The 22,528-nt window shown below is 38.8% G+C and overlaps 1 protein-coding gene across 4 annotated transcripts; it reads left to right on the top strand.

The window, feature by feature from the left end:
* The first annotated feature begins 176 nt into the window (after nucleotides 1-176).
* On the top strand, nucleotides 177-21,746 carry C1H4orf33 (chromosome 1 C4orf33 homolog). 4 transcript variants are annotated; one of them, XR_003377543.1, is made up of 9 exons: nucleotides 177-228; nucleotides 1,690-1,792; nucleotides 6,302-6,482; nucleotides 8,260-8,320; nucleotides 12,178-12,229; nucleotides 12,317-12,516; nucleotides 17,748-17,905; nucleotides 20,648-20,733; nucleotides 20,826-21,746. XR_003377543.1 is itself a non-coding variant. In XM_005343938.1 (7 exons), exons 2-7 carry the CDS (start codon nucleotides 1,778-1,780, stop codon nucleotides 17,851-17,853), a joined length of 615 nt encoding a protein of 204 aa, XP_005343995.1. In that variant the 5' UTR covers nucleotides 177-228; nucleotides 1,690-1,777; the 3' UTR covers nucleotides 17,854-17,946. The 4 variants fall into 4 exon arrangements, 2 of the variants coding, with proteins under 2 accessions (XP_005343995.1, XP_026638731.1); XR_003377542.1 differs by having other exon boundaries at nucleotides 20,648-21,746; XM_005343938.1 differs by lacking the exons at nucleotides 20,648-20,733; nucleotides 20,826-21,746 and having other exon boundaries at nucleotides 17,748-17,946.
* Nucleotides 21,747-22,528: the final 782 nt, after the last annotated feature.

The following is a 22,528-nucleotide window of genomic DNA, read 5'->3' on the forward strand; positions in this document are numbered from 1 at the left end:
GAGTCCGCTCGGCCCGCCCTGCGACTTTGAAAGCGGTGCCCCGGACCGTTCCTTGGAGACGGTGACGCCGCGTCCGTCATCACGCGAGCGTCGTAGCCTACGTCATCGCGCTGCCTGAGGCTCCGGCAGGTGATTGGCTATCTGTCAGGCGCGGGGCGGATCTCTGAGCGCGCTAGGGGCTGAGTCCCTGGCTTGGCGCCTTCCGCAGTGCCGTGGCGGGTGCCTGAGGTAGTGTGGCGCAATTTAATTTTATTTTTCTTTCTTCCTTTCTTTTTGTAGGAAAACCGAAAACAGTGACAGGAGCAGGCACTAGATAGATATTTTTGTTGCTCTCCGAGTCTTGGTTTGTCAAACACTAAGCGTCCGTGGGGCGTGTGCAGGAAGGAGGGCTGTGGGTCCTGGGACTGAGGTGTCCCCTCAAGTCTGCTTCTAGCTGATCCTTCCAGGTCTGGGAGTAGTGAGAGCTGTCGTCGGATATTTAACCCTGTCACGTAATCAGGATTCAGGGAAGCCTGCAAATCCTGTAGGTACTTCAAATCTAAGGAAGGCTAACATTTTGCAAAAAGAGTAAAAAAGCAAAATTTGTATTGGTGGATAGATTCCCATTCCCAGTTTTAGAAGTGATTCTGTGTGTTTGAACCCTAGAGCTTAAAACACACACACACACACACACACTGGAGAAAGTGATGGCAGAATAAGTTTACTTGTAGCTTATCACTGGCTTTATAGAACCTTTTTAATTGATTATATTTTTTATGCATTGAAATAAAGTTTCATTATGTACGTCCTGGTCCTGAGATGGCTCGGTTTGATTAAGAAGTGCTTGCCTGATTTAGGATTCCCGGCACCCATATGAAAAGCTAGGCAGGGCCCTGTATGCCTTTAATACCAGTACCAGGGAGGTGCAGACAGAAGGTTGAGGGAAAAGGGGTGCTCTCTGGCCAGCAGCCTAGACAAATCGAAATATTCCAGGGTAGCGAGACACTCAAAAAGTAAGGTCAGGTATGTTAATAAGATTTTTCTGTGAGAAAATACCTGGTGGAAATAAAGGTTTTTTTTGTTTTTTTTTTTTTTTTTTTAAAAAGGTGAACAGCATTTGCGAATGACACCCCCACCTCAATCTCAGTCTATGCACAGGTGCAAACACACTCTCCCACAGGGACACACAAAAAACACAAGTATGTTCTGGGTGAAGTTGTGTTGGGCTTTCAGTTGGATGACTTAAGAAGTAATCATAAAATACCATAAACAGTGTTTGCCTCGTTCCTCTGAAGAGACTAGCTTTAAAATGTGTGTATGTCTGTAGCAGTCATACAAGGGTTTAAATTAACTTTGAAGAAGTGAAGATTGAACCTGGTCTTGTTTTCAGTGGTCATAAACTTAACATAATAACTTACACTGATTGTGCAGGCTCCACCTCTTCAGTGTAGAATACTTTCTGATGGAACTTCTCACTGCCTCTCCTCAAAGAGGAGTTGAAATAAATAGATTGCTATGTTACATATTTTATTACAATCTCAGTGTTTTACAGTTCAATTTCAAATGTGTTTATTGTTCGTAATGCTGAACTATCCTTCCCTCTCAAAATAATAGAAGTAAACTCCCAGACATCAATGGTATGATTAAAAGCCTTCGAATGTGCGATTGTATGACCTCGAAACATTTTCCCTGAAAACGTGGGTTTGTCAGTTCCAGAACTCCAAGTCTCTTCCCCTAGAACGTGTGCTGGGTGGAGCCTAGGCCAGAGACCACAGCTGAGCTAGAAGGAAGAGACTCCATGCCTGTGCTCTTGGTAAGTCCTCTCATTTTCTCTTTAAAGTCTGTCAGATGCTGGTACTGAACAGTTTTCTTCCCCCGCCTCCAGCTGGCATGGCTTCCTCTGACTTCACTTACTTCTCCATTTCTTTTAGAAGTGTGTCCTGCAGTGCAGTATGCAAACCATAAAGAAGTATGTGTAGGAAAGGGATTTTATTTTTATAAATAAAGGAACTTGGAATTTTTCTTGGAGATTGTTTTATAGAAAAACATTCTTTAAAACCTTTCTTTTAAGGTTTTAAGGTGTTTTTTTTTCTTCTAAATGAATGTACCACTCTTCATTTTCATGTATAGAAGTTAAAACAATTGAATTTTAAAGTGTCAATTGAAGAAGATGAACTAAAAGTGAAAACTACAGGTTAACAACATTGTTTTAAGAAAGCCAAAGCAGCTGATAGTGAGACTGGAGTGGATGGTGATCACCTAGTGAGGCTGTGGAGTGGACGGTGATCACCTAGTGAGGCTGTGGAGTGGATGGTGATCACCTAGTGAGGCTGTGGAGTGGATGGTGATCATCTAGTGAGGCTGTGGAGTGGATGGTGATCACCTAGTGAGGCTGTGGAGTGGATGGTGATCACCTAGTGAGGCTGGAGTGGATGGTGAATATCTAGTAAGATTAATTCTGACTCTGTAAATGTTTCATCATAGTGCTAGTTAAGTGCCTCCTTTTGAGTTCTTACTGTCATGAACTCAAAAGGAGGCAGCAGCTCAAACATGCAGACCCACACTCCCTGTCTTTACACTGCAGTGTAGTAAACTTCATACTGTTAGAGCGGCCATTCCAAAGCCATGGACCTTCATTCAAGGTTTTCCTCCTTCACTGTCTATTACATTTTTATGCATTTCTCTACCACATACACACACACACACACACACACACACCCCTATGACAGTTTAGGCTAGAAAAATAAGGATCTTTTATATTCTTGGATGACTCGTGTCCTTTTGCCGGCATCTGTCTTATCTCTTCCCTTAGTATTATTCTTTGTCTCCTTTCTGAATGTTACATAGGAGCCACACTTATAGCTGTTTCCAGATATACATGTATACACTAAAGGCCGTTCATATATTTACACATATACATTATATATAACACATGCCTATAATTAATATGTTTCTACTGATACATGCATATTTCATAATATTTCTTTATTCTTTAAGAATGTTATATATACATATAATGAATTTGGTCATACTCCTCCCCCTAACTCTTCTTAGAGCCACTCCTGCCTCTTGGGCCCCTTCTAACTTGATGTCCTTCTTTTTTCCCCCAAATAATCACTGCATCTGGTTTGTGGTTCTAATATACTCATGCGTATGGGGTCATGACTGGATCTAGATCAATGTACCAGGAGCCTTAAAGAAAACTAGCTCTTCTCCCAGAAGCCATCAGCTGTCAATTGCTCCTCAGCTAGGGGTTGGGGGCATTTGAGTCCCTATCTCCTTCATGCTGAAATATTGTATGTGTTGATTGTAGCATGATTTCTAATTGTTCTTAATAATAAAAACCTGGAGTCAGATATTAGGGGGTGAAAGGTGAAGGATCAGAGAAGCAGAGTTGCCAGCTGGTAGAGGTTTTACCTCTACCAATGCTCAGACCAAAGGGGCGATCCTGTCTCTATGAATCCTCAGACTGATTGCTCAGACTGAGTCCTCAGACCGCATCTGAACTCTTGTCTCCTCCCGTCTTATATTCTTCTCTCTGCCCAGCCATATCACTCCTGTCTCCCCCTCCGTAGTGCTGGGGTTAAAGGCTTGTGATCCAGAGCACTGAATCACCTTTGTGTGAGCTCTGTATTTCTTTTAGATAGATTCAATCTTGTGTAGCCTAGGGTGGCCTTGAACTCACAGAGATCTGTCTGTCTCTGTCTCCTGAGTGCTGGGATGAAAGGTGTGAGCTACCACTGCTAACTAGTGGCTTAACTCTACATTCTGATCTTCAGGCAAGCTTTATTTGTTATATTACAAACAAAATATCACTAGAGTTGATCTTGTACAGGTCTTATGCACACAGCCATAGCTACTATGAGTTCATAATTACAACAGTCTCATCATGTCCAGAACACACTGGTTTGCTCCTATATTTGTGACTTCTGGCTCTTGCAATCTTCCTATCTCTTTTCCTTAAGGGTGTGATTTAGATGCCTTATTAATACATAGCTTTTTAACAAGACATTGATGTAACTGGCACAGTGTGTTTCTTCTGCTTAAAAGTGTACACTCAGAATTTAAGTTGTAGACATCAGAGCAGTATTCACTTCATATAAATAGCTCCTACTTCAAGCATTGTCGCTTAGACTCGAGGTAATACATACATATGTATTAGTTGTGTGGATCAAACTGGACCAGTGCAGTGTAATAGAGAATGGCAGGGAGGGTTACACCAGGTGAGGAGGACCATGGATAATTAAGATGTCTATTTCATTGTTCTATGTGCAAAGGAACAGAAAGACAGTAAGGTCTAGGAAGTGGCTAAGGGAGTTGAGAGGAGGTTTAGTTGTCTGTGAGCTTATGTTATCTTCAGATTGTTAAGAAGTCAGCAAGATTATACAATGTAGTTAGAAAATAGATTTTTTTTCTGTATAATATATTCTGATCACAGTTTCCCCTCCCTCATCTCCTCCCAGATCCTCCCCACCTCCCTATCCATCCATCTCCATCCCTTTTTTCTCTCTCTCTTTAGAAAACAAGCAGGCAAACAAACCAAAACCAAAAACAAATAACAATAAAAAAACAGAATAGAAAAACAAGGATAAACAACAACAAATAAGAAGTTTGAGAAGCACACACACACACACACACATTCCTTCCCAAATACCGTTAGGTTCATTTTGAGTTGGTCATCTACTACTGGACATGCGGTCTGTCCTTGAGAGTGGTTTGCATGCTCAGTGAAACACCAATGGAGAAAACTAATTTTTCCTTTCTGAGCAGTTGTCAGTTGGTTTTTGGTTAGGGATGTGAGATCATGTCCACTACCTCATCTCAGAGCTGGTACCTTATCCAGCTTGAATCTGTGCCACTGTCTCTGAATTTATGTGAGCATCAGTCCCTGTTGTATCTTGGAGGCTTTGTTTTCTTGGTGCCTTCCACCCTCACTGGCTCTTACAATATTTTGCTTCCACTTCCATAAAGTTCCCTAACTCTGAGGGAAAAGGTTTGTTGGAGACATCCCTTTTAGACTGCATGTTCCAAGAGCTTTCACTCTCTGCATATTGTCCAACCTTGAGTCTGTGTTTGTTCCCATCTACTACAAGTGGAAGGTTTTCTGGTGATGGCTGAGTGAGGCACTGATCTATGAGTATAGTAGAATGTTGTGAGGAGTCACTGTATTTCTTGTAGTATTTGGTTTGTTCTTTGTTCCATAGCCTATTTGGTACCGTGTTCTTGGCCACCCAAGCAGGGTCAGGTATGTGTTCCATCACATGAAGTGGGCCTTAAGTCAAATCACATATTGGTCACTGCCTCAAGCTTTGTGCTACCATTGCCCTAGCACATCTGACAGGGAGGATATCATTGTAGATCAAAGGTTGTGTGGCTGGTTTCATGTTTACATTTTTTTTTGTTTGAGGTTGTTTGTTTTTTTCCATTTTTTTTTTTTGGTTTTTTTTTCAAAAAATCAGGTGTTCACTGGTATGTAGATTGATGTTTGAGTCTTCAGTTTGATTCCTTTGAAGAGCTACAGGCAATCAATGACTGCCAAGAGAGGAAGAGTCATCTTCCTCAGGGATAAACTCCCTACTTGGTTATTCAGTACCAAGTAGTGAGCCCTAAAATCATGTATGAATATATAAGCAACACTAAATAGACTCAGCAGGTAGGATTTATATATTAATATGTATGCATTAATGTATCAATGATTAAAGAAAAATAAAACAAGAGAGAAAGAAAAAGAAAACAAGAGAGATAATACATGAAAGTAGAATAAGGGCTTGAAAGTAGAAGAAGGGGAACATTGAGGGGAGAACAAGATATAGAGCAGGGAATTGAAGATGATCAGCATATAATATATACATGTATGAAACATCATAATAAAACCCATCAATTGTACAATAATAAACGCTAAGAAAATGGAATGACATTTACAGATAATTGATATACACACATATAAGGTTGCCATCTTAAAAAACAAAGTTGTATACTAATGAGATGGATATATTTATTTTTACACAAAGAATTAATCTTGGCTAAATATGGAAAATACGTAAGCTCACATAGTTAAGTACATTTACAATTTTTGCAGTGAACTTAGTCATAACATTTTACAATGACTTTTGCATACCACAAATAAACAGCAACATCAAGATTAAAAGTCATAAATCATCTTGGCTCCATGATTTGTCACAACCCAGATGGCCTTATGACTCCTAGGACCCTGTTCTTGTCATTCTCTGTTGCCTAACTGTCTCTTGTTTGGCATTGCAATTTTCAAGTAAAGGGCAGTGCTATATGTTGTTAACAAGTTTGTTTTAATTTGCTTCTTCAGATGGAATTTAAAATTGAAAACACTTGGGATGGTTTTCCAGTGAAGCATGAGCCAGTGTGTATCAAGCTGAGCCCAGTGGACAAGGGCATGAAGATGGAGGTTAGTGCTCCATTTTTCAATGATCCTCCAGCTCCTCTTGGAGAACCAGGAAAGCCTTTCAGTGAACTGTGGAATTATGAAGGTAGGCAGAAGTACTGTATTTTATTAGAAACATAAATCTTTTTCTAATAACCTCTCAGAGAGCTATTATTTTATCTCGCTGTTAGGAAGTAATGTGCTTTTGAACAACTGACGTTCAGTTCCTGATCTTGACCATCTGTCATTCTGACTTTGCTCCCATTACAGCGGTGCTCCAGCATATAAGCAGAGCAGAGGAAAATGGCAATCCCAAATCCAGATGCTTGTATTGCTGCCACATTTCCTTCCTTTCTTACATCATGTGCTCTAAAAAGAGATCATGTTCTGTCTTTTAAGACTATTTAAATCACCATCTTTACCGTACAAGCCTCCTTAATGGGCATTTTAGGGTGTGTTACTTACAGGAGAAACACTGTCAGCATGAGATTTAATATTTACTTTCTGCTGTCAAGTAATCTCACATATCAAATTAAGGCCAGAAGACATTCCAGGAAATTAAATGCTTTCAGGTTTGTTATCCGACCTTCTTGTACTATATCCTCATCAAATTGCAGGGTTCTTTCTGAAATACTGTTCTTGATGCCATCCCCATAGATATAAAACACTGCATTACAGAGAAATTGAGAATTTACCCCAAGATTTCTCACTCAGTGTATTGGCATTTATTTACTTGGTTAGCAGAGAGTCTTTCTTCTAAGTAAACTCTTTTCCTAAGTCCATGTTTCTCTTTGAAGCCAGAGTGATCTGTTACTTCTCTAAATGAAAATTTAAAGTTTTTAATGCAAAAAAGCAAATTGTACTTAAGTATGATTTCATATTTATTTTTAAATATCTTAAGAGGTAAGGTCATTTATAGAAGCATAGGAAAAATCTGGCAAGTTTTAGACTAACGTAGAAAGAAAAGGACTTGGGTTTCCCTTCATATATTTTAAGGCACTTCATCCACAATCAACTAATTTTTAAAACAGCTAATGCTCAAAAACCCCTGAAATTAATAATAAAGATCACCACTTACAAATAAACCAGTATTTTTTAGTTAGTTTTTAAAAATTAGTTTAAAAAACCATTTCCATGTTTGCGGAGGTCAGGGGACTTGTGGGAGTTGGTTGTCTCCACCTACTGTGTGGATTCTGGGGCTTACTTACTTACTTACTTACCCAGGTCCTCGGGCTGGGTAGTAAGCACTTTGCCTGCAGCTACAACACTATCCCCACCACTCTTCATATCTGTTGTGATGTTGTAGACAGGTAGTCACTGGTACACACATGCACATACATGCACATGTTTAAATCTCATGTGCATTCAGTTCATTGGCTCAGATATCGAGTTACTGCTCTATAACAAGCCTGAAAATAACATGGAAGTCTTGTCATGCCAATACATATTTCCCTGTCTTTGATTTTCATGGCACCATTGTATTCCATTACATGAAATGTATTCATTCTGTAACATACCCAATCAGTTTTGCTGAATAATAGTGGCCTATTTATGTACCAGAAAATATTTTTTGTGTAAGAAGAGATTATCATTTCTACTTTTTTGAGTCATACCATGATGGGTAGAAGTGTGCTTAACTTCTTTTTCTAATTGTCTGATTTATTTCCTTGAAATAAATTCCAAGAGGAAGATAACTGGGCCTGAGTCCATCTGTTCAGACATGTTCACTTTCCTGTGGTCTCACTATCACTAGGCTTTGTATTTCCTACCCGCAGTAGTATGATGATTTAAAAAACTTAGTAATTCACTTTATATTAGAAAGGAATAAATTATTTACTATGTAAGCAAAATAAAATTTCCCATGTTCTGTCTATTTTCATAAGTTGTGGAAGCATTTTTCTTGAATGATACAACTGAGCAGTATTTAGAAGTTGAACTTTGTCCGTAAGTATAAACTGTTTATCTTAACTCTTACTGAATAACTTGAACATGCTTGTTTTCTAGTATAAATAGTATGGCTGTAGTAAAGCTCACTAGGTTCAGCTAAGTAGAGGTCATATTAACTGGAGTCAGTTTTAAATCTTGTTTTTTGCTGTCTTGTACAATGCATACCTTCAGAATTTATGTTTAGAATATATATTTTACACACACATACACATATATATCCTACATGTTTGAGTGTATTAAGTTCATGTGATTTTTTTGGTTTATTGATATAAATGATTTTGTAATAAACTTGATAATTTTCTTAAAAGTAGAAAAAATTACTATGAATAAATCATTACTTTATATGTTTGCACCGTGATATATTAGCTATTTAGAAGTAAAGGGAGATTTTTTGATCCCTAGCGAAGACATTATCTCTAATTCACAACCACATGCAATGGAAAAATTAGTTTTCTTCAGTGGAATCTCAGTGGGCACACAAACTACACTTAAGGGCAGTCCCCAGGCTCAGCAGTGACTGACACAAAGCAAATTCAATGGTATTTTTGTAGGCTTTTTTTTTGGGTCTCCTATTGCTTTTTGAGGGCATTTTTTTAAAAATATTACTTGTCTTTTGCTTGTGTGTTATGGTTTCTAATTTTATGTTTTTATAGGTTTTGTTTTTGTTCATATGCATGTCTCTGAGCGTGTTGTGTGAGCTTGTGTTCATGTGCACACATGTTTATTCTGGTCTGACTTTTTTATCTGCCTGTTTGTTTCCTGAAGAAAGAGAGAAAGAAGTTGTGGTGTTAGATGGGTGGGGGAGAATCTACCAGGAGATAGAGGAAACTGTGTTCAGAATATATTGTATGAAAAAATTTATTTTTAGTAAAAATGGGACATATAAAGATATTACTAACTTACAGAAACATTTCTTTTAGATTCTTGAAGATTAAACTTTAATTTTACATATTATATAATACTATATTCATGTATTTATTCATTTAGTCATCAATCATTCTTTTGAGCACATAGTGTATTGTTTTTGCATTTAATGCCAAGAAGCTAATTTAAATCGTACCTGAATTTTCCAAGAGTCACGGTAAATATATTACCTTTGGAATTTTTTTATTTTATTTTTTTATATTTATTTAATTAATTAATTGTCTTCAGACACCTTTTCACTGTATAGCTCTGGCCAGTCTGGAACCCTTGGGGATTAAAGGTGTTGGCTGCTACACCCAGCTGTCTTGGAATTTCTTCGTTTGTGCTTACTTGGGAATATTTATTTGGGAACTTGATTTACATGGTTACAGACTTCTATTCCTCAGTAGATGTAAACTAAGGGAAACTTACATTTACTTGTTATCTAAATTATAGCATGCTTTTAATACATGAGATGTTTCTATATTGCTTATTTATTTTAGATGTCAGTTAAATATTTCTTAGTATCAGTGTCCAGTAATATTTATTCCTTTGTAAACTGACAATTGAACACCAATTAATCTTTACAAAATTTAGATTCCCATTTGTTAGTTGTTTCTTTTTTATTTTGTTTTGCTTTTGCTAACTCTAACATGAAAAAAATGCAGTTATTTGCAATTCGTTTTTTGTTTTGTTTTGTATTGTTTTTTGAGACAGGCTCTAACCTTGCAGCCCTGGCTAGCATGGAGTACACAAAATTCACCTGCCTCTGCCTGCAAGTGCTGTGAATGAAGATGCACGCTACCACATGAAGCCTGCTATTGTTATTGTTGCTGTTGTTGTTGTTAGTATTACTTGGTTTTTCAAGAGAGCGTTTCTCTGTGTAGCTTTTTGAGCCTATCCTGGAACTGGCTTTGTAGACCAGGCTGGCCTCAAACTCAGAGAGATCCTCCTGTCTCTGCCTCCTGAGTACTAGGATTAACGGTGCTCCACCACCGCCTGGCTGCCTGCTATTATTTTTTAAAATCAGAATAATTAGATATGTTTTCATGTTATCTTCCAACTAGCATGGCAAAATATTTTATTTAAAGCAACGATTAGTTCTTATAAAATATTAAGAAACATAGAAAAGTTTTAGCTATCATGTGCTGACTTTTGCCCCACAGATGAGAGAGAAAGCTAAGACAAACATTTCTAATTTGACTGAAAGACAACAAAGAACTTAGATTTACCAAAACTCTCAAGTTCAAGCTTAGAATTTGTTTTTAAAATTTGTCTTACATTTTTGAAAAGCACTTATTCATTTATTTTAGATATGTGTATGTATGTGTTTGTATACATAAGTGCACCATGTGTAACATTTGAAGGTCAGGGGACAATGTGCAGGAGTAAGTTCTCTCTTTCCAAGTTCTTGTAATTGAACTAAGGACATTGGGCTTGGCAGCAATCTCCTCTACCTACTGAGCCATTGTTCTGGTTCCTGCAGTTTTCTTTCATTAGATTGTATCAGATTATTTTCATGAAGTGGCAGTCTAACATTGGATACATGGAAAAAATAGTTTTTCATTAAGAAACTACATGGTAGGGGCTGGAGAGATGGCTTCAGTGGTTAAGAGTGCTGCCTGCTCTTCCCAAGGTCCTGAGTTCAATTCCCAGCAACCACATGGTGGCTCACAGCCATCTGTAATGGGGTCTGGCGCCCTCTTCTGGCCTGCAGGCATACATACAGACAGAATATTGTATACATAATAAATAAATATTTAAAAAAAAGAAACTACATGGTAGCCATTGTGTATAAAAGTTTTTAAAATCAGCATCCTCAGGGTAGCTTGGTTTGTGTACCTCAGAATAGTTAATTATCAAGAATAGCGGTTCTGCCTCAGGCAGTCAATTCCTATCCTGCTTAATTAAGAGCTAGAGAAGCAGCAAGAAGAACACTGTTTTAATTTGCAAGAAGTTTTACGAATTCTAGGATCTTCCTAAAGCCCCATAAAAACATAAAATTAATCAGAGGATTTTAAAATGGAAAGCGTTACTTGTCTTCTGTTAGAGTACTTTATTGCAGAAAATCCTCCCTCCAAAAGCTCACAAAGGACCATCTGGGTGGAAATGTTTGATAGACTTCCAGAGGCAGAAAATTTACTTCTCGTAAATAGATGCAATCCATTGCTTCTTAAAGACTTCGATAATCCCACTTATTCATTCCCACTAGGATTTCCTTTTGAGACTCTGTTGTGCTTCTTTTTGGAGATGTGGCATTGGTGCCTGAACAAATGGTAGGAAGCTGGGAAACAGGTGCAGACTGTTCAGGGATAGCAGTGTGAAAAAACAGCTATAGGTTAAAATCTGCGCCTTGTTGACTAGTTTTGGCCAATCTATATTGTACGTTTTCTGTCTTCCTAATGGGCCTCAAGAACGTTTCTTACAGAAATAACCTTTAGTTAATCTACTAGATAAAGACTGGAAGTCAGCTCCAGCTTTCCTTGGCTGCTTCAGTTGTTGCAGCTGTTTTTTATTTTAAGCCGCAAGTATTATGATTATTTCTTTCTTCATACATTGTGTTATCTAACCAAATGAAGTATTTTATATAATTTCCTATCTAAAGAATATGGAAATCAAGGGCCAGTGAAATTGTGCAGTGGGTAAAGAATATGAAAAGGAGTGTTAGCCAGCAAAATGTTATGATTTATCAGCAGGTGTTTAGGAAGCAGTCATTCCAAAGTTGCCATTTCTAAATAGTGTGAGACACTGGCTCTCCCTATCGTTATCCAATATTGTATTGCATTTTTGTTTATTTGGAAATTTAGCTACAAGCACATACGTTACAGATAGAGAAAAACGTAAAGAAGATAATATTGTTCTTCTTGTAACAAACCATAGAAATGATCCCTAAAGGTATAGTCTTAATATTGTTTTTCTTTAACACTCATGAGGAATCTTAATTTTGACAGACATGGACAACATTTAGTTCTTTTACTCTCTGGAAGAAGAAATATTTGGAAAGTGAGTAAACAAACATATGGGACCAAATCCTATAATGCATAGCATGTGTACCTGTTAGTCTGAACTTGCCTTTTATGTCTCTCCTAGAAAGAGCTCGAGTTATCATTCAAAGTGTTCAGAGGGGAGACCAACTGGGAAGGCATAGCTCTTCTTCCTTGGAGTTATTTTCCACCAAATGTGACAAGATTCAACTCATTTGCAATTCATGGATCAAATGATAGAAGAAGTTATGAAGCCCTTTACCCCGTGCCACAGCATGAACTGCAGCAAGGACAACAGCCTGATTTGTAAGTAAAAAATAAGTAGAGGTACATTCCAACTACAGAAGCTGTTGTGACCGCAAACTCTGAGACCTGCCTGCTTCTTCCTCCCGAGTGCTAGGACTAAAGGCTACTGCCACCTGGTGGGACTTAGTTCTTGACACTTGGTAGTTGATGATGGGACGTGTGGGTACATACAAAAGGCCCTGTGTTCCCTCATTCACCTCTACTTTTGACCATGATAGATTATCTCATTACTTTCAGCAAAGCACTTAGTCTTTCATGATTATATAAGAAGAATATTAGTGAGTGAGTGCACATCAACTGATGCTTGTTGGCATACAAAAGAGTTTCACACTAACCCGGAATGGAGTATAACAAAGGTTTTTTTATCTAGGGGTAAACTCACAGAAAGAGTAGCGATTTGTAGTTCTCTGCATGCGCTGGGAACTGGGACCAAATTTAGCAGCCAAGAGGCCCGCACATGCTTTGCGGTCTGCATTTATAGTATGTGAAGCTGTGCCCAAAGTGAGCCAGTATCTTAAAGGCTATTGGATGAAGGAGTTTCCATAGCACCTCCCCCTTTTGTCTAAATAAGAGAGTTCTAAACCTAATACAAAGCAATATACAATAAGAACAAATATCAAGTATTTTCCAGGGAAAAGAATAGGCAAAAACTTATATAAAAATTAGAATTACAACCAACATGCACAGCATCAAGCAAGAAATATATGCTAAATGTTTCTATAGTTATCCTATCCTAAGGAGTCTAAGTCTTATATTAAAAATGGCTTGGCTAAGTCACGAGAAGAAACTATGACTTCAACCCAATCAAAGGCCTGAGAAAGAAAATAATATTACTTGAGTAAACAGGAAGTGCTATTATGCAGCTTTCAAAAGGGGCAAGAAATGACAGAGACAACCAGCTACCTGGGAAATCACCCACAGTATGTATTATTTGCAGTGTTGGAGCAACCAACTTTGGCTAAGACCTAGAGTAACTGACATCATTTTTAGAGGCAAAAAAAATTTTAAAAACTTACCCCATCCCATCCTCTTACCCTGTCTTGGCAAGGTTTGGCAGTCTTTCTGCTTGTATCCTGCTTGTCCAGTCTGGACACTGTGCATTTTATCAGTGGTCGAGGCAGGGGCAGTTGAGGCCAGGTTTGCGAAGAAGAAAACAAGCTCTGAGTGGCGTTTCTTCAATGTCCATCAACCTCTCTGAAGTAATTGGAGCTGCCAGAAGCAGACATGTCTCACTGTTGAGAAAAGTCTAAGTTCTTAAAATATTTTAAATGCCATATTCTGTAGCTCTTTGAAAGATTTGAAGATTATCTGTCTAACTAAAGTAGATCTCTACATATCTTAGATCTTTAACTAACATGACTACAAGTTTGACTACTATAAATGACTATTAATCTGAATTTCTTAATTATATGTTACATTTTAAAATGAGCTACACAAACACAATACTTTAAACAAGAGCAGAAATACATATACACAGTATAACAAAATTGACCTTAAATTTGTATCAATGGACCAAAGTCCATACCAATGCAAAGTATTCATCTCTATATCATATCTCCCTTTAAATGAAAACAAACATTTATAAACAATCATTTTGGGAATTTGGGTGTAATTTTCTACAAACCGCTTCCTACTGTTTGTTGAGTGAAGTATTTTTAGGGTTCTTTTGGGGGAGTCTTGCTCCATCAAACCACATTAGCCTTGAAGGAACCACAGGTTCTCATCTTCTGTGGAAGCAAAAGCAGAACCTCTTTTCCGAAGTAACATATCCTTAGATCAAATTTTGAAGTCAAATTTATACTTTTAAAATATGTTGGCTTAACTTAGCACCCCTCAGAATCAAATGATTCTCTGCAGTCAAAAAATTCAAAGAAAACACAATAATACGCATAATCCAGATTCTTTGTGTATTTTCCATCTTTATGTGGCTTATTTTTTTTTACTTCTTTAATCTATGATTGCCTGTACTCTTTTATATTACTTTTACTGTCTCTTTAAAGACTTATTTCTTTTTATAACTATCTATTCTCTTTTTCCTCTCTCTCCCAAGCCTATTTACATTTAACACACACTGTGTCTCATTTGGAGGTCTTTTGTAGCAGCAGGCCTCTTGGCTGCTTGGCTTTTTGTTTGTTTCCTAGTCACCCAGACCCTCGAAATAATCACAAAGACATTGTATTAGTTAAATCACTGCTTGGCCCATTAGCTCTAGCTTCTTATTGGCTAACTCTTACATCTTAATTTATCTCATTTCTAGTAATCTGTGTATTGCCACATGGCAGTGGCTTACTGGCAAAGTTTCAGCATGTCTGAGTCTGGTGGCAGCTCCATAGTGTCTTTTTTCCTCCCTTCTTTTTCCCAGCATTCAGCCTAGCTTTCTCTGCCTACCTAAGTTCTGCCTTGCTCTAGGTCCAAAGCAGTTTCTTTATTCATTAATGGTAAATCACAGCACACAGAGGGGGCTCCCACATCAGTCTTTTATGTCTGAATTGGTCCTGTTGTGTATCTGAAATCCTTTTCTGATAAGGAACATTTTAAAACAGTAAGCAGTGTGGTTGTGGCAGCCCTGGATGCTGACTTCATCCCTCCCCTCTTGTCCTTCCAGTATGGTGGAGGTACGTTTACTGCCACCTCTGGGACTTCTGAGCGGGAGTTGTGCTCACCGCCTCAACCCTGGGAAGCACCATGCAGCATATAAACCATTTTTGTCTGAGTAAAAGCTAAATCTGCCATGCAGCTCACTGCATGGCCTAGAGATATCTGTGTATAGAGGCAGGAATCCACCATGCTTCCCTGCCTGTGCACACCCAGCAGACCTGATCTGGCAGGTTGCCCAGAGACTGCTGAGCTGCTGGTGTGCTCTCAGCTACTTTCCTCCTAACCCTGAGCAGGTGTACAAGGACCTGGACCCGAAATGGGTGGCAGATCATGTGTGTTGGCCCCACGTTGGGCTCTTTTGTAGATGGATGCTGCTCATTTGTTTCCTGGCTTCTCAGACCTGAATACTCACACAAAAACTATATTAATTCCAACAATGCTTGGCCATTGATTCTAGCATATTCCTAGCTAGCTCTTGCATTAAATTGACCCATTTCTATCAATCTGTGTACTGCCACAAGGCTATGGCCTACTGGTAAGGTTCCTAAGGTTCTGGTGTGTCCTCCTTTGGTAGCTACATGGTGTCTCCTTGACTCTGCCAACTCTTGCTCTCTGTCTCTGTTCTGATTTCCTACCTGGGTTTACTCTGCTAAGCCATTGACTGAAACAGCTTATTAACCAATGGTAATAAAACATAGTCACAACATACAGAGGGGAATCCCACATCAGATACTGATATGGCTTCAAATTAATTTATGATCCTTTTCCTAAATATGGTGGCCATAGGGATCTGTGTTTTTTGATATGGCTAGAGGTGTTACGAACTCTTCTTTGTTACTAAAGATCTTGTACTCAGTCATATCTCTGCTTTTTTGGTTGCCTCATTTGAATATGAGTATCAACTACGTTTCTATGTAACTATACTTGTGATAAACTTATTTCTTAATTAGTAAATGACATCTGCACTAAGTAATTTTGAATGACCTGTAAATACATGATGGAGACAGTGTGGCTTAGGGATTCCTCTTTAACAGTCATGTTATCTGTGGGGACTCAAGTTGATGCCCTCTAGTGGTTGTCAGAGGTGATGTCTCCTGTGAGACAGCAGGTATTTAAGCCAAGGTACCTTCAACACTTGTCCTATTTTAGTCTTGTCTCCTGGCATCTGAATCTGTCATCTAGGAAGGACATAGATCTTATTGAGCCTTCTGAATGCTTCATGCATTGCTGCAAGGACTAGTCCCTTACGGAGGAAAACTCAGTACTTTCGTAGGGCAATCTTTGATTCCTGCTGTCTGTCTCTTAATGTACTCAGTGTGGTCAGCCTTGGGGAGTCTGGATGCTTAGCAGAGCCTAGCAAAGACATCCTAGTGGGCAGCACCAGGCTTGCTAGACATTCCTGCCTTTTAACCCTTAGGATATGACACCATCTTTTTTCTCTATGTTTAACTTCTCTTGCTTTTACTTGACTTCTTTTCCCTTCATTTCTTCTAGGAGATGCTTGCATTCTGCTTGACACACTTAAACATCTACTTTTTTGCCTTTCTCCCCAGTCCTGACTCTTTCGGGCTAGCTCTTTCTCTTTTTCTCTGCTCTTCCTTCACTGTTGATCCTTAGCATCTTACTCTAGGATTTATTGATGTTACTCTAAACTGGTTCACTCTGGCCTGGTGCGCAGACAGGAATAGAAATCGAGGTGCCACTGGCTGAAAGCCATCAAACCAAAGCCATGTGCCACTCTTACTTTTCAGTTGCTGGTACCTTCCCAGGGAAGTATGAGTGCACACTGGCTTGGGAGGAAGGATGGCAGAGCGATTTCCTATAGCTCTGAGCTTTACAGAAGCATAGGTGAAAACCTTTCTTTGCGCACTAAGCCAAAAGAGAACACTTCAGGATAATAATGGTTTTTCTGGAAAGAAAAGATTGTTCCTCTTCTTTGTTAGTCTCCTTTACTTTGGCAGAGAAAGAACATGCATCTGTCTTTGTCCTTTATTCACCAGAATTTATCAAAGTTTAAGAACATATTCAAGAACTTATGATTTGTTTACAGCTAAAATAAGTTAGACTGTGTGTGTTTGTGTGTACGTGCACGTGCATGCGTTTGTGTCCATGCAGATAGAGTCCCAAAGATACCTTCATGTGTTGTTCTTACGGGATACTGCCCACATCATTTGAGACAGGGTCTCTCATCGGCCTGGAGCTTACCACCAAGAACAAGCTGGCTAGCCAGTGAGCCACAGGTATCATTCTGTCTCTGCCTTCCCTGCATGGGGATTACAAGGGAGCACCACTACACCTGGCATTTTTATGTGTGTTTTGAGGATTGAATTCGTGTTTACTTAGCAGACCCTTTACTGAGCCCCTTGAGAGCTGATGTTTACTTTTCCCTTGAGCCTTGAGGGAGCCATGTGTAGGACTGAAGAAGACTGCTTTGAAATGTGGGTGAATGTTTTTAGCACCGAGTACTGGAGAGCTACAGTGAGAGAACTGTACACAGAGAATACATCTAACATTTGTTATTCCCTAAAATGGAGTGTTGTTCTGTCATCGATGTGACAAAACAAATAGTTCTATAGGACCACAGTTTCACAAATACATAATTTACTTCAATTTCTTCCTTTCTTTACTTTTAGCCATCGTCTAGAATATTTCAAGCCTTTCAGTCTTAACATGCTGCTTGGAGAAGAATGGAAGCAGCCAGAATCAGACATGTGGCTAAAAGAGAGACCTGATGTGTAGAAGTGGAGTAGATAACCGAGCACGTCCATCATTTCTCCTCTGTGCTTTTAAGGTATTCTAATAAAATACATAAACACATTTCAACAACAAACATTTTACCAGAGCTCACTGAAATGTAGCATCTCTGTGTCAAATTGCATATGTTAACATAGAAATAGAAACTGTGTAACATAAAATAATTTTTACTTAAATATCCTGTTTATCCATGAAATTAGTAGAAAACAGTAATCTCTTTCAGTTGATGAGACAGTCTATATCTGCTAAGACACCGAGATAGAAGAATTCTTTAACTAGATACCTTTACTGTGTAGGAAGGAATGAAACAGTCTTGAATTCTGGAAATAGAGTTGATACTTTTATTTACAGATAAGGACATTTTCTTAATGCTTCTAAGTACGATGTTAGAAAACTTCATTTGATTTTTGAAGTGCCACACCTTCCTAGTTGAAGATAGATCCCAAACTACTAAATCAGTACCCCCTCACTTAAATGGATCATGCAGACAAAAATGTCAACAAAAGGAGCCACAGAGTGAAACCACACCACCGATCACATAGACACAACTGCAAAGTGTTCCACCAACAGCTGTAGACCACACCACCAGTCACATAGACAAAACTGCAGAGTGTTCCACCAACAGCTGCAGAATAAGCTTGATGTTTTCCAGAATAAGACCACGAACACATTTGTTGCAGTCCAGACGGCTGTAGCTGCTTGGGTTTTTCTATAACAGAATTTTAGGTCTTATAAACAATTCAGCCAAGTGATATACAACACAATCAGCATACATGCAAAAATAATAGCTTTTGCATACATCAGTAACCAACCTGCTGAGAAAGAAATCAGGAAAGCAATTCCATTCATGGCAAGAAGAATATCTAGGAACAAGCCTTGTTCATGACTTTTCTCACTGTAGTTATGAGATAATTGAGAAAAGCAACTCAGTGAAGGGAGTTTTTATATTGACTCAGTGTGAGGATACAGTCCATCATGATGAGGGAGGAAAGCATGACAACAAGGCCATGAGGTGGCTGATCACCTTGTGTCTACTGTCAGATTAGAGAGGAATGTTGGTGTTCCGCTTACTTTCTTATTTTCATTCCACCCTTGGACCTTCTGGGTGTATTTTCCATTATCAAGCTTCTTTGAAGGAGTACGGCTCCTCAGTGATTCTAAGTCCAGTCAAACTCATAGTGAAGAGTAATCATCATATCTTGCTGAGGTGGCAAAAGGCTTCTATAATGAAAGTTGCAGAACACTGGAGAAAAAAGTTGAAGAAGACATTAGAAGATTAAAAGACATTCCATGTTCTTGTATCCACAGATTTAGTATCGGGGAAATGGCCGTAAGAAAATGAAATACCTAGAAATTCATTTGATCACCCTCTAAATTTGAATTCTATTCTTCGGACAATTAGAACAATATATTAAAATGTGTATGAAAACACAAAGACCTATAATAGGTAAAGATGTCCCAAGTATGAAGAACATTATTGGAAGTCTCCCAATATCTGATTTCAAGTTATACTATAGAGCTATTGCAGCTCTATGGAACCAGCACAAAAGCAAGCAGTAGACCAGTGGACTAGAACAGAGGATCTTAAAATTATCCTACACAGCCATAGTTTCCTCAACAAGTGTTGCTGGGAAAATAGGATATTTGCATATATTAGACTCAAGCTAGATCCCCATATCCCACCCTGTACATAAATCAGCCCCAAGACCTTAATGTAACATCTGGAACATTAAAACTGATAGAAAAAAAGATAAAGAAAATGCCTCAAGATGTAAATACAGGCAGTAACTTCAGGAATATGCTCCATTGTCTCTGGAATACAAGAATCGACAAATTATATTTCATCAAATTAAACTGTACAGGAAAGGAGACAGTTAGTGAAGTGAAGAGACAGCCTACAGCAGGGGAGAAAAATCTTTGCTAGCTATTCTTCCCTCAGAAGCTTAACATCCAGCGTATACAAAGAGCTCAGAAAAATAATACCAAAGCTAAGCAGTAAAGTTCAATAAGTGAGCAGGCCATCTACACAGTTCTCAAAAGAGTTTGTAGAGCCATCTAATAATTATAAAAACTCAGTGTCTTTAGGTATTAGTTATGCAAGTTAAAACTGTATTGAGATTTCATCTTAGGAAAATGGATCTTTAATAAGATGACAAGTGCTGGTGAAGGGAAGGAGGAGAAGGAGCCTTTATTCACTAGTCATGGGTATTTATATTAGCACTGTCTACTGTGAAAATCAGTATGGTGATTCCTCATCAACACTGAAAATAGAACTCCCGTATGATCCAGCTCTGCCAGTTCTGAGTACATCCCCAAGGGAATCAGAATAGCACATTGCAAAGGCACCCATGTAGCTGTGTTCACAATGTCCAAGCTATGGCATCCATCTAGGTATCTGTCTAACTCATGATTGGATAAAGAAAACACACTCCAGACAGAGAGAGACAGAAATGACATACCATTCGGCCATAAGAAGAAAAAAATTATGTCATTTTCAGGAAAATGGAAATAAATTAAGTCAGACTGAAAGATAAGTAACTCCTGTTTTTTCTTATTTATGAAAGTCAAAGAAAACATTTGAATATAGGACAAGAGGTTATTAGAAAAGTGGAACAGGATTTGAGGAAAAGGGAGGGATGGGGAAAAGACGTGGGGAATAAAAATGTTTACAGTTGTATACATGTATGAATCTGCCAAAGTAAAAATCTGCAATTCTGTATAGTATATGCAAATTAAAATTTCTTGGTCTAGAACTCTCAAATTTTGTTCTGTGTTTCAGAGCTTGCTTTGTAATAGATGTGTGAACTTCTGTATCATACTTAGACCTTCTCAGCATCATTAGCTCAGAGGCCAGACTCACAGACGGTAAAGACACTTTCTTGCCATCTCTCCTCCCATTTAAAAAGAAAAGATTTATTTGTGTGCATGTGTGTTTGTTATTGTTTACATTCATGCAGAAGACCAGGAGGACAGAGGAGGACAGAAGAAGCCTAGGGGTCTCCACAACTGGAGTTACAAGCAGTTCTGAGCTGCCTGACGACATGGGTGTTGGGAATTGAACTCAGGTCTTTTACAAGAGCAGCGTGAGTTTTTAACCCTTTTCCATCCCTCCAGACCCTCTCCTCTTCTTTAGTAACAGAAGTTGAATTTTTAGAGGCTTTTCTTAGAAATGTTATTTACTCAGAACAATCCACCTCTATTTCTCCAGATTCTTTTGTAGGTAATATGGCCATGGAATGGTTTGTGTCAGTGAGATGTACAATATACGTGATACATGTCATGTGCTGTATAAAATTCTGATTAGTAGCAGACTGCTGGTACTGCTTCCATAAAGTTCTAATTGAGCCGAAATGTGATACTTTCTAGTGATTACATAGCCATTGTAATATTAATGGCACAGTACTATATGTTTGTGTTGATGTTTATATAAAGAAACCAGAACATCATCCCTGCATCCACTGGCGCTGCCAAGGCTGTGGGCAAAGTCATCCCAGAGCTGAACAGGAAGCTCATGGGCATGGCCTTCCGCGTTCCTACCCCCAATGTGTCCGTCGTGGATCTGACATGCCGCCTGGAGAAAGCTGCCAAGTATGATGACATCAAGAAGGTGGTAAAGCAGGCATCGGAGGGCCCACTAAAGGGCATCCTGGGCTACACTGAGGACCAGGTCGTCTCCTGTGACTTTAACAGTGACTCTCACTCTTCCACCTTCGATGCTGGGGCTGGCATTGCTCTCAATGACAACTTTGTAAAGCTCATTTCCTGGTATGACAATGAATTCGGCTACAGCAACAGAGTGGTGGACCTCATGGCCTACATGGCCTCCAAGGAGTAAGAAGCTCGCCCTGGACCACCCATCCCAGCAAGGACACAGCAAGAGAGAGGTCCCTGTCCTAACTAACCCTTGACACTGAGCATCTCCCTCACAGTTTCCATCCCAGACCCCCAGAATAGCAGGAGGGGGCTTAGGGAGCCCTACTCTCTTGAATACCATCAATAAAGTTCATTGCACCCCTCAAAAAAAAAAAAAAAAAAGAAACCTACTGAGCTGCCAGTTCTATTAAAGTGTAAGAACACAGTTGTGTACAGCACAAAATGCTTGACAACGATGGTAAATGACTGTGTGACTTGTTCATTTAGCATACTGTACTTTTATCATTTTAGAGCATATTATTAAGATTTTTATTGTAGAATAATATGCTTTGTTACAGTAGCAACAGCTTTAAGCAGCTCATTTTTAGGGCATTTCTTGGTAGCATCAATAGGTCACATCAACTGATAATATCTGAGTTTATGTAAGTATACACTATAAACTATTTAAAAATCAAATATGGATGACATGTCTCTGAGAAAATGCCCATGGTATTAAGTGGCATGAGGCTGTTATGCAGTCTTAGGTGGGCGTGAAGAAACTTATTTCAGTCTGGGGGTTTACCTCAGTAGTAGAGTGTATAGCGAGTATGTGCAAGACCCTCTTTCGATCCCAGAATGGGGAAAAGAAAAATGTTGAAAGAAGAAAGTTTTTATAAAAGCTAAATCAGTACTTTTTAATCCTTTGCCCTTCTACTGCTTGCCTATGAATTTACAAAGTGTGTGTGATACTGTGAAGACAACCCATGGAGAGTTTCGTCAGAAGACAGAGGAAGCACAGTAGGGTTCT

The sequence above is a fragment of the Microtus ochrogaster genome, chromosome 1 (genome assembly GCF_000317375.1).
Source record: "Microtus ochrogaster isolate Prairie Vole_2 chromosome 1, MicOch1.0, whole genome shotgun sequence".
NCBI lineage: Eukaryota > Metazoa > Chordata > Mammalia > Rodentia > Cricetidae > Microtus > Microtus ochrogaster.

Coding starts and splice junctions, on each gene's coding strand:
- C1H4orf33 (XM_005343938.1), top strand. Junction 6,483..8,259: donor TGAACTGTGGAATTATGAAG/GTAGGCAGAAGT, acceptor TATTTTCATAAG/TTGTGGAAGCATTTTTCTTG. Junction 12,230..12,316: donor GAAGAAGAAATATTTGGAAA/GTGAGTAAACAA, acceptor TGTCTCTCCTAG/AAAGAGCTCGAGTTATCATT.